The sequence below is a fragment of the Manacus vitellinus genome, unplaced genomic scaffold (assembly GCF_001715985.3).
Source record: "Manacus vitellinus isolate BGI_N305 unplaced genomic scaffold, ASM171598v3 scaffold_13_pilon, whole genome shotgun sequence".
In the NCBI taxonomy this organism is placed as follows: Eukaryota; Metazoa; Chordata; class Aves; order Passeriformes; family Pipridae; genus Manacus; species Manacus vitellinus.
In genome coordinates, this window is record NW_021938999.1 from 17,374,823 (window position 1) to 17,387,420 (window position 12,598).

The 12,598-nt window shown below is 43.0% G+C and overlaps 1 protein-coding gene across 2 annotated transcripts in view; it reads left to right on the top strand.

The window, feature by feature from the left end:
- Window positions 1-12,598, top strand: part of FRMD4A (FERM domain containing 4A) — a 368,735-nt gene that overhangs the window by 310,680 nt on the left and 45,457 nt on the right. For both annotated transcript variants that reach the window (XM_018068125.2, XM_018068124.2), the window contains exons 10-12: window positions 2,952-3,017; window positions 3,252-3,309; window positions 5,009-5,095. In XM_018068125.2, the coding sequence (XP_017923614.1) occupies window positions 2,952-3,017; window positions 3,252-3,309; window positions 5,009-5,095 (211 nt within the window). The remainder of the gene's footprint in view (window positions 1-2,951; window positions 3,018-3,251; window positions 3,310-5,008; window positions 5,096-12,598) is intronic.

Consider the following 12,598-nt stretch of genomic DNA (forward strand, 5'->3'; position numbering starts at 1 on the left):
TTCCCCAAAGTGCGACTAGCCCAGTGCTGCAGAAAAGGGAAAGACAGCAGATCCCTCTCAATATTCATGGCTTGATTGATAATTCAGGCTTTACTTTTTTTTCCAAAAGAAAGAAGAAACAAGGATTATAGTTTTCTGGGACTTAACGTCTGTACACCTCAAAACATTATACAAAGGGAGATCATCAGTATCCTAAGAGAGCAATGGAGGCATTTGTTTAGGAGAACTGGATAGAACCTGAACTATCCCACATTTCTAGCATGGGCTACAAACATAACTTTATTCATTCTGCTGTTCGGGAAGGCTCCCTGACATCTGATCTGTCCTTTTGAAGGAAATGGTCCATCGATTGGCTTCCCTACCCAAGGGGTATGGTCTGGGAACATATCAATTATTTTATAATAATCATTTGTAAGAAAGCAGAGCACATCCGGAATCACACTGTAGGTACATGTATCCTTTCCTTGAATGGCAGCAAGATGAGAGCTTGATCTGTGCAATAAACTGCACAAAAGTAGAAACCAAAGCTGAGCATTTTCCACTGGAGAAACTCCGTTGTTTTCTAAGTCACTCCTGGTTCGTTCCTGTCTGAGGCAGAGGAATTGCATCCACATGTAATCATGATTTTAAGAGGTAATTTCAAAGGGCTGTAAGCCCTCTCTGTCTATCTTTTTTATTAAGAATGATGTTTTTTGGAGATCTTCCAGTACTGAACACTCATGTAATTCAGTTATTGCTCCAAAAGTAATCCCGTTTATGATAATCACGGCAGGAGACCTGGGCTCTGCCTCCATGTGCACGCCCATAACATCTGTGGTACTTGCTTGGATCAGTGCACTGAATATGGTTTCATAGCTGTAGAATTTGCAGCTTACAGATCATTTTCTAAGCATCAAATTTACTCTGAGGGATTTATTGTGAGAGCTGGACGATTGCTTTGCCCATGTAATTTGTCACTGGCTCAGGCAGCACCCTGTACCTGCTATGGCCTGCTGGTGGCACATTGCTTCACCTTGCCCCAAAAAGAGCCCTTTTATTTTTGCAGGATGAGTGGGGGAAGTCACTCAGTGAGTGAGTAAGGAAAGCAGTTACTCCAGACAAATGACAGGCTTGTGGGGGAACAACTGGTCCTGCCAACAATCCAACAGACTATCTCTGTTGCTCTGTGCTGCCTATGTTGGTGTTTCTGGTTCTCTCCCTTTCTCTCTGCATTACCAGGGGTGCACAGGCCTCAGCTCCCCCATGCCCCTTCTTTCTGAAAGATGTTTTGGCTCTGGAGATTCTGACTCTCTTTCTAAAAGAAATTCTGTCCTCTCTGAACAGGGGTACACATGGGGAAGGCAGCAATGAATAGATGCAGTCGTGTTAGCTGGGCTGGTGAAACACTTTGTAATTTTCCACAAAAGTCCCCATGGGCATCTCTAAGCAGTTGGGATGAGGTCATCTACCAGACCATCCCACACCACTGTGCTCCTTCACGCTGTCTAACAATGCAAATAGCTTCAGTTCTGCCTGGGGAAGGATTACTGCATGGTGGACAGCCTTGGTTGCTTTTAAATGCCCCATTAGGGGCTCCCACTGGACCAAGGAAATGCAGGGAGGGAGGAATGCCAGTGCACATTGCCTTGAACCACACACAGCATGATGGCATGGGACAGACACTCCGTACTGCAGGAAGCTTATGTGGGGCCGGGTGGGGAGGGCACAAAGGTGGCATAGAGTTTATATTTCCCTCCTCTTGAGCTGGTAAGGTCTGTGCAGTATCTCCAGGGGACTCAACAGATTCCCTGTCCTCGGTGTTACAACATAAAGAGCAAGAAATTGGGTTTAGACTTGAGTACTCTGTCCTGCCAGCGTAACAGAGCTGGTCCTGTGGGCATTACATTGGATCCTTGGCTTATACTTTGCCACGCTGTGACTTTGCTAGCACAGCTGATTGTATGCATCAAATGGCTCTGGTTCTATGCTCTCCTGCTTCCCATTCACTGGAGAAGAAAGAATGAAATTCTTCAATCTGTCATTTGAGTCATGCTGATCTCTCTTGGATGCTCCATCTCCACTGTGTATCAGTACACGCTCGGGACTGTTCTCTAACACAGAGGCCCACTGGTGGAGAACTGCTTCCGTGTTTCACTGTGGAACACATTCAGACATGGCTTATGTCTTCTCTAAGGCATGAAATGGTCTTAGTCTCGTTGTTGGGAATGGGGCCTGGCTCATGCCAACTCCCAGTGCACAGCCAGGAGTTGCCTGGGAGAATGCAAGTTGGTAAAAAACAAAAAGTAAGTAAAGACCCATCGGTACTTTTAACAGTAAAGTGACCCAAGTTTGAGTGCCTTGGAAACATCCCCTGCCACTGTTTAACCTGCTGATGTAGATGTTGCCTCTGTGTACACTAGGAATTCAACTCCCTGCTGAGAGAGATTGCTCCAGAGTACTTCCACTAGCGCTCCTGCACATGGTTTTGTGCAGTTGCAGGGAGGAGTAATCTGTGAGTCTTAGAGCTGTTACTGGCCACCAATTTCTGAACAGTTTCGCCCATCTTTCAGAGGACATGATGGGCTTGAAAAGAAGTTGCACCAGCCAGGGCATAGCAGAGCTTGAGCAGCTTTATCACCAATCTGTTTGCCCACAATGTAATATCATGGATATTGTTTATAGATAAGGAAAGGATTGCAGAGAGAGGAAAGTCTGTACAAGTAGGTACCATGTCTGTGAGGAAAAAAGATTCTTTCAGAAAATCAACTCTTAGAAAACCATTTCTATTCTCAGTCTGTGACTCCTGCTTGTTTACCCCTAGGCACTAAATCCCCTCATCTAGTGGGTTTGCTTGGCATCTTTTGATTCCCTCAGTCAGTAGCTGTGTTAACAGAAGTATCTTTTCACCTTCTGGTGAGACTCTTGGTCACTATAATGCCAATATATAAAACATCCAATTCTTTCCTTTCCAGTGAGGATCGAGTCATTGAACATTACAAGAAACTAAATGGTCAGACAAGAGGTCAAGCAATTGTGAAGTAAGTGAAATAAGTGTGATTTCTTTGTGACCTTTGTTTTATTAGAAAACATTTATACAGGACTGTATAAATAATATAAATAAATATAAATATAACATGTAACTATGTTTTCCATCTCATGTTGCTTCATTTTTAAGTATTATGCACTTAACTATTTACTTATCAAAACATTTTTTTTTCAGAGCATCCTCTCAGCTTCTCACACATGTTATTCTCTTCTGTGTTGTTTTGCAGTTACATGAGCATTGTAGAATCCCTCCCAACATATGGAGTGCATTATTATGCAGTAAAGGTACGTGCTACAAGAAGGGTTCACTGAATTAAACTGTTGTTGGAGAGGGAGGGAGAGAGGTACAAACTGCCATCCTGCTTTCAGAATACAATACACTGCTACTAAAGTCTTGTTTCACTTCCTGTGGTAGGATAAACTTATTTCAACTGTGTGTGCATGTTTAGTAAATACAGCTCCAAAGAGGAAAATCCTGCTTTTGCAGATAAAACTCTTGCAGCTCTATTGTGCTGGAGTGTTCAGTGCACAAGCAGTAGCAAGCTCTGGTGATGCCAATGAACCCCCACCGAACAGATGAGCCAGACCCATCTCTGGCAGATATGATGCTTCACTCCTTTTTGTAGTTCCAGGAAGTCAGGCTTTTCCCAGCCAGCAGATCCATGAGCAGCTAGGTAGGGCCAGACATGATCTGCACACTGGAGCTCCCCTTACATGAGATACATGGATTCCACGCAGGTATTCATGAAATCCCTCATTTCTTTAGTCTAATGATTTATCACCAAAACTTCCAGTCTCAGATTATTATTATGACTTCCTTGCCTGACCAGCTGCCTTGGGGTTGTTATTTTTTTTAAGTAGAGAAATCAATAAATATATAAAGAAAGCTAGATACACAATCCCCAGAGCATATTCCCTCGTTTATCACCACTGAAGTTTTGATGTGTTTCATCATTATCTCTGTGTACAGGTCATATGGGTTTTCATGCATCTGTAATGTCTTGCACACATGAGGTACCATAAAAACACAAATATCCAACTGTACCTGTCCCCAGAGATGAGTTTCTAGTCTATTCCTACTAATGCTTTCACAAAATAAGGTATATTATTTTGCAAAAAGCATTAGCTTCATCCTTTCCCAGAGAATAGGATCCCTCCAGCACCCTTTGCATCCACATCTCTTGGACTACTCTAGATCAAGAAAAATCTTCTGGATTGGGCTTGTTATTCAATCCTGCAAACACTGGAGAGCTATTCCAGTGAGCTCCCTATGATCAGTAAGCAGCAGTGAGTAGCAATGAGGCAGCAAATATTGCACATAATAGGTTTTGCTTCTGCCTGATGTGGGGGTTTTGGTTTTGCTACGTTTTACCCTGCCACTCTCTATCACATTAACAGAGCAGATGTAATTTCATTGAGGACTCCAGCTCAGTAAATTGCAGAGGCTGGGATCAGATATCAGCCATTACTCCATAAGGCCATTTTATTGCACACTCAGACACAAAGCAGTTGGGTCCAAGCCTGTCAGACCTTATCACTTGGTAGCTCTCAGATCCCATTACTGCTGCATTTTCAAGACTAATGCTAAAATCCCTCCACATAATTCAAGTCAGCTGGGTGATTCGCTTTCCTTTCTCTCCAGTCTGAGTGTTCAGACTGTATAATTTACAGGGCAGAGAAAGAAGATGCACCACTGCACAGAGGACTCATGTCAAACCTCCTCACCTCCCCTGACAGCATTTTGAGTAACTTGATCACATGTGATGTATTTTAAATGGTTTTATTTGTCATGGCCAAAAGTGAAACAGATCTCTCCTAAACACCATGGAGCTTAGTGACTTGAGGGAATTCAGCAAGGGGAAATTTAACAGCACCCATTCAAAGATATTGCTTAGAAATAAATATTCATCTTGAACAACAACCTAGGAAATCTCCAACATTTCCCCATCCTATTCAATATAACTCCCTCTCTTTTCTCTTCCAGGACAAGCAGGGAATTCCATGGTGGTTAGGACTTAGCTACAAGGGGATTTTTCAATATGACTACCATGACAAAGTGAAACCAAGAAAGGTAAGTTGTTTACTTTTCTATCAATGTCTGGGCTTGCCACACGTGTTATAGCTCGAGTCGAGGGTGTGATGTACACCAAATGCTGGCACTGATTCATGTGATTTTGAAGGACATTCACTTTCTCCCAAACTTGTCTGAACGTCTGCAAAGAATTAATGGACAAAAATAGTAGCTCTTAATTTATTAAATGTTGTGGGTTTGGGGGGAAATAAGAATCACTTAATCTTGCAACTTATGCTCCTTTTTCTGTGTGGGTCATACAACATAATGGGAACTGAAGGACTGATCCTCTCAGATGCTGGAGACCTTCCATTCTCTGGCTATGGCAGGATTGGGAGTGCTCAGCCAGCTCTTGATACTGTACTGCCAAGCCATAAATGATCTGAGAGAGTACGAGAGACAAGAAAGCTGCTTCCATTTATTACAAAAAGAAAATTGCATGGTTTTCTCAGGACTAGCATTACATTTGAAAAGCAACAACTTTACTAACTGAAGAGTTAGTGTCAGACTAGGAAGTAAAGTCAACTTTCTTCACATTCCTGAAAAAAAAGGCATTAAAAAGTTTGTGTCCCCTATCTGATTTATTTAGGAACTTTACTTAGAAGCAGTTTACAAATCAAGGCATGGCACACATCGATCTGGTCACAAAAGCTAGAGCTTGGTCAGTGAGGACTAGCCATTCCAGTCTCTTTGTTAGTATTTTTAGTGGAGCATTCAATGCATTTGAAAACCAGGATTTGTCTCAGTCCTTCCAAATTGCCTGTGAAAAATCCAGCTAGTCAATGTCCTCTTGATTTGGGAGGGTTTGATTCCCCGAGCTTATCCTATGAAGTGGACCCATGTGTTCTGATTTTCCTACCTAAGATGTCATCTAATATGGAAAAGCTCATCCCTTAGCACAGGCCCTGCAGGTTAGCATGCAGGGCATGCACAGCCTGTTAGCAACAGTATCTGTTGTGCTGGAAACCCATGGAGACAGCAGCAGACAAGGTTTCGGGCTTCCTAGCAGGCTGCAGAACTGGATTACTTGAAGCAACTAGGCAGCTCTTCTGTGGATGCAAAAGCTTCCACAGTGAATTAATGTACTGGATTTCTCTTCACATTGTCTCTGTGCCAAGGTCCCCTCCCCTTCTTTCCCCTTTCACTGCATTGAAGTTAGATATTGCCTTAGTAGAGAATATCTTCTATTAAAATGGACTATAATCAAGGTTTTGTAGAAACCTGAACTGCTAAGGAGGCAACAAGAGGTAACAGGTGGATCAATTAGCCTTTTATTTGCTGAAGGCTATTAATGGAGCTTTTTATTCACTGAAGGAAAGCATGAGAGGAGGTCTTCACAGAGCATCTGTGCTCTAAAAGACACATCTCTTTGGGATCAATCATTACCTGCAGGGCAAGCCATACTCACACATGTGATAGCTTAAAACATGCCTAGGCTAGGTGTTTGCACCTACATATCTCCAGTAGTGCCAACACCCCAGGGAAGTCATGTCCTTTAAAGATGCCTTCAGAAGTCAGTCTTAGGAATGGAAACATTTCTTTGGAAGAAAACAGTGCCCTGCCATGACAGGACTCAGCCATTCAAAAGCTATAGCAATTATTGTCAACCCTGTTGGGATGAGATGGTTGGTGAGGAGCATCAGAAGGAAGAAGAGGACTGGTGCTCTGACTGTAGGGGAGGACACAGACATTTGCACTAGAAGAGTCAAGCCTTCTTTCTCAGCTTTCTCCTCTTTCCTCAGCTGCTCAGGGTGATCTGGTCTGTAGCATTGGTTTTAGAGCTTGATAACATCTTGGCCAGCCTCTCTGTGTCCCCACTAAACTACCTCCAGTGCTCACATTGTCTAACGAAGCAGGACCTTTAGGCATCTCCAATACTTTTTCTGCAAGTGTAACCCTAAAAAATAAGGTTTCCAATTTTGTCTGTATTAGGAAATATTTTTTTCTCAGAAAATTATGTATGAAATCCAGGAGACCCAAAACAATGGTGCTGCCTTATGTACAAACCACGAAGAACTTCTGTGGCTTAGCAGAAGTGGTCATAAACCTAGGAGGGAAGGTTGGGTGGGAAAGGAGAGCAGGAATTTCCAGGCTAGAATTTGTCCATTACCACAGTCCAGAGACCACAGAAGTGAAAAGACAGCCTAGATGAACATTTCTCTTGTTATATGAACAAACCCCATCTGTTGGCAGGGCTATTCCAAAGTGAACAGCCTAAATCAGGGACAGGACTTGGACGGAGTGGCTGAGGCTTTGTTACTTCTCCATGGAGAGATTTTACCTGCTCTGGAGCAAGTAAAAAGACTTCTTACCCTACACAGGTGGTAAAACCCCTCTGGCAAGAGCAGCTCAACTGCCTCAGCAAGGCACAGTGTTTAATCCTCTGCTAATTAGATTGCAAAATTGCACTTGATAACCCTGGTATCTGGGAGCAGCTCACCATAGTATCTGATTCATTTCACTACAACAGCATGGGCTGGTTCGAGTCTTTGCTGTGCAAAAGGGAGGGGTAAACCTGACTGAACTTTCTGCAAGGTAAAATTAGAGGGGGAGGGGGAAAGAGATTCTGTCTTTTCTGATCTCTATTATTTTGTTCATGCACACTGTCGATGCCAGAAACAAATTGAAAAATTACAATGGAAAAATACATCTCCCTGGAAGAAACTCAAGCAGCAAATTGTAGCAAGAAACCAGCTGAAACGAAGACATTTATATTAAATGCCTATAAAAAACTTGCTTGTCTTATAAGAGAGATTGTAATGTTTTTCTATATGTCATTCCAGATAGATTTCCATGCTTATTGTGTTTGCAAGTAAAACTGTAACCCACACTAAGCAGCTGAACCTATCTTGGGCGATCCCATTAGCAGTCACTCAAAAGCATGTTTTTAATAAATTGCTGGAGTAAATCAGCCATGTGTCTCTAGAAAACTAACCAGGTTTGTCATCAAGTTGGATGAGGCTGGAGAGGAGAACTGAGGCTGATGCAGGGCCAGAACCTGATCCTGCCTGTGCTATTCTCACTCAGGCTTTAGTCCTCCAGAATCATGGGGGATGCAGCTGAGATGGGTATCTAGCACCTAGTCCTAGGTGGTTCAGATGGGAATGCAGGGCTATTAAACTGGAATGCAGTTGTACCTGGGCTGCAGAGACTAATGTGTCTCCATGCTTCTATTTTTATGTTCCTTCCTGCCTATGCTTGAATTCTGCAAAAGCCCTGAAACCACGCAAAGCCATCACTTGGAGGCTTATCCTTTTTCTTCTGTATGTTCAGGGCTAGCTCACAGGCTCAACAAGCCCTGCCAAACACTTCCTCTTGAATGCTGCCTGTTTAAATGGGGATTTGGTTCTTATCAGTTCAGTGTTAGATATTAAATAATTACAGAAGTTTTGGTATACTTCACAAAATCCATCACTCCAGCTGAACAAGAGGAAGGGAGTATCAGGTGTGGAAAGATGGCTGCTGTCCTGCCAACCATATACTGAGGCATTCTGGACATTTGGTAGTGGCTTTGTGGAACCAATGTCATTTGTGTGGCAGCAGTGAGCAGCATCCAGGGTGGGCAGAATCCATCTCCCTCTGTGTAAATTTAGCTTCGATAAACCCTTCCCTATTAAGAGAACAGCCTTCAGGCCCAGTGTGCCTTGAAAAAGGAAAAAAAAAAGAGAAGAAGTCATTGTCCTCCTGGGCTATGCCCATCTTGGGTCAGCACCATCCAGTATTCATGATAAACCAAAGCAAATCCTTTGGAACCAGGTCTTCAGGCAGGATGTGCCAGCACCACTCTCCTACAAGATGCTGAGGCTGTGGTGACCAAAGCGGTCGTTTTCAGAGGAGGGTCATTAGAGGGTTTTTCTCTTGAATTGCAGAGCAATCACAAAGAGAGCACAAGGCACTGCAGCCCCCCATGTGACCATTTGTCTGTGAGTGGTGTGTGTCCATTTTAACCAGCAGGCAGGAGTGTAGCTAAACTCCATCCCCAGAGACTTGTACATGAAGGAGGAGCAGTGTAGCCTGGAGCTGTGAGATCTGCATGCCCAAGCAGTAGCACTAGGCATATCTCTGTTGTTCTATGAGATATTCCCTTGATTTAAGAGCCCAAAGGCATTTCTTAGTGCATACAGCCTAACAGTTAGTAAACAATTAACTCCAAGCTGAAGAGTGAATGATTAACAAAGTCAGCCAAAGGACTTCCATATGGCCAATAAACAGGCAGAGAAAATGTTTAACTTATCACGAAAATAAAGAGACCTTAAAGGAGAGTCTGGGAGTGTTTAGTTGCTTTGTAAGAAATACCTCTATACAGTGTTATTCCATTTTCTTCTGTAGAAAGCTAGTGACATCAAAACCTAAGGTGAGCCTTTTTTCTCAGGCTCATAAACATTATCACCGCTCAGATTCTCTGATTGACTGAAGAGAACCCAAAGGGAATAAAGACTTTTTGGAAAAAAATGTGAGGCATCCCAAATGTCAGACATGAATGTAGCTTGACAAAAATTTTCCCTGTGACAAACATCAGTTTCTGCCATTTCCTCCCGGCATTTCTCTGGGATGAAACGAAGCATGCTATGAAAATGCTCTGTCCCTTGCCATAAACTCTCCACAACACTCCATGGATTCTCATTACAGAAAAATTTAATCTGTAGTTTGTAGTGTTTTTGTTGAATCCAAAGCAAAGATTGACTTCCAATTTAAACATGCAAAAACAAGAGCTGAGTTGGACCCATCCTACCAAGCAATGCAAAGTAAAGTAAAGTCAGTAGCTTTAAGTGTTTGATCAAAGAGAAATCACCTGCTTGTCAAAAGCATGAGCAAAGTAATCAGCACATTAACTGTGTCCAGAAAGTGAAAGATTGCTGTCTGATGCCACTTGGCCTTTTTCAAACAAGAGATAGAGTGAACTTTCCCAATTCCAGAGGCAAAATGGGATATTTACACAGGAGGAGCAATAGCCTAATTAAGAGCTGCTTTATGGCAGAACAAATAGATCCTCTCTGCTTTAGGGCATAATGAAGCACTGTCAAGCCAGTAATTGCATTGATAGAGTGGTTAAACTTGTGCTTCCTGTGGTGAAGGAATGACAGACCAGTAACTTAAAAAAGCATAAAGTAGGGACTGACGTGAAAGGTACAGAAACTAGTGAATGATGGGGAGGAGGAAGCTGACAAGTTGGTCTCTGTGCTGACTGATCACAGAACACGGGGGCAAAAGAAACATGAAATTCAAAACAGTTACAGGGAACCCAATTCATTTGCACAGCTCCTTGCCACATGGTACAGTAGAGGCCAAGAGTTTAGAAGGGTTAAAGATAGGACTAAAAGTGTGTCCCTCCATCCAGAGTTTTAACATTGACTCAGTTATTTTCGAAGAGGATTTGGGGAGTGGTTATAAACCCTTATGTTCAAGGATGGTGTTTGATTTGGTAGCAAGTTGGTTTCTGTTGTCAGAGGTATGGAGCATGTGTATCACTCCTCTCCCTGGCATGCTGCTGAGCTGCAGGGTGTATTCAGAAAGGGCTGGACTTTCTCTAGGGTATCCAGAATCAGGTGGGATCAGAGAATGTACTGGACTAGTGTCTCATTGGGCTCCTCTTGGAATGTCATCATTTCCTAAGACCCTTGCAAACATCTTTGCATTGCAGACAGGGATAAAACATTTCAAATTTACAAATGATACAAAAAAAGCAGAAACCATTTCCAGGAAATAATGGTTTAAAAGCTAGTGGAGTCTCAGTGGCATTGCTGTAATAAATTATTCACTGTGATTAGCGGACTGTTAAGGACTACCTGCTGACTCCTTCTGCTCTGAGCTTTTATTTCTCTTCCCGTTGCTGATCCTTCATGCTTTTTGGATTATGGACTTGGCTGTAAACTGAACCAGTCTTCAGGTCACGGCGGGTTCAACTCATTTTATAGTGCAGTAATTCAGTCTTGGTTTAGTATTTTGAAATGTGGAGCACGGGAGGAGGGAGACATGCACAAAGCAAAGTTCCTTACCATGCTGTTTCTTCTCATGGAAAGAGATTGCTCACCCAATTTCCTTACTTACCAAAATGTAAGACCCAGACCTGCAACTGCTGAAGAGTAGCCACAGTTTAAGACCTTCTCTGCTAAAATCTCTTATTCCATCTCTGTTATACAGGGACCATGTTCTCACCAGCACCTTTTTTGCCACTGCTTGCCCTCATTTTGGGGTGTTTACCATCCAGCACCAGGCACTTCCCTATTCAACATCCATCATTCCATGCCTTACCATTGCACTTCACTGTGCCAAAAAGCTGCCAAACACACCGGGAGATGAATAAATCGTATCAGAGCACACTGGGCTGGAAAGTAGGATTTTGTCCCTGATACTGAGTATTTCCACAGGATTTGGCTGGACATGACACTGGGCTGTGATTCAGTGTACATTTCTTTTGGCAGCAATATCAGCTGAAGTGGCCTTCACCACCCTCCTCCCCCCTCGCAATCCTGCCACCACTGCTCACTTCCTCCCCTGGGCCCCTTCCTCAGTCATCCTGGTATCCGTGTGCAATTGGGAAGGAAACTGCTCCAGTGAAGGAATCAGACTGGCTCAGCAGAACTCGGCCAAAAAAAACTGGTCACTCTTAACCTCGATCAGTTCCCAATCCCATTCACCATCTGACCCACAATCCATATCCTACAGCCTTGCTGTAGGAGCTGGATATAGATGCAGACTGGATAAATCACAGCAGCCAAAGAAACTGCCATTAACCTACACAATAACTCTGTGAAGCAAGACAAAAGCTTCATAGCTCAAAACAAGTTGGAAGGAGTTCAGCTGCATGGAATTTGGCATGAAGTAACAGTTAGGTATAGGCCATCATCACCACTTTTTCTCCTTCTCATAAAAGCTGATAAAAATTTGCTTCAGCGTCTCTCCCAAACAGGGCTGATTTCAGACAGATTGTCTAGGTAAAACAACTTTTTAAAACCATACAATAGTCATGTTCAGTTTCCATTATGTAGATAAATAAATAGTTTGATCAACTTGCAAACCCTAATACAAAGTCTAAGGCACTACTGCTTTATCAGGAGAACAGCACTATCCTGGTGGTTTGGTGTGCTGTGGTGATACCATCAGACGAACAGTCCCCAGGGTTTTCTGTGAGAATTTACATTCAGAAAGGCTACAGCATGACATCCCATCCCATGATCCAGCCAAGTCAAGCTCATGGTTATCATTAAATATAGGAGTAGTCCCATCAAAGTAAAACTCCCTTGCTCTAAGTGCTTTGTTGTATTCAGGTCTTAAATAGTAATTCTCTATAAAAGTAGCAGCCAAGTCTTGAATGATTCTGCAGTGCACAGCAGGAACTTCAACAAGATGCAAAGACAAATTACTCCGACAGCACAAAGTGAAACAAATTGGACCTCAGAGCCCCGGAGTTAGGGTGGGGATCTGGAGTGAGATTGAAACCTCCTTGAGCACTTATACTTGGCTCTGAAGTGGTGGCAAGCTCCCCCATGCCCCCACCCTGCT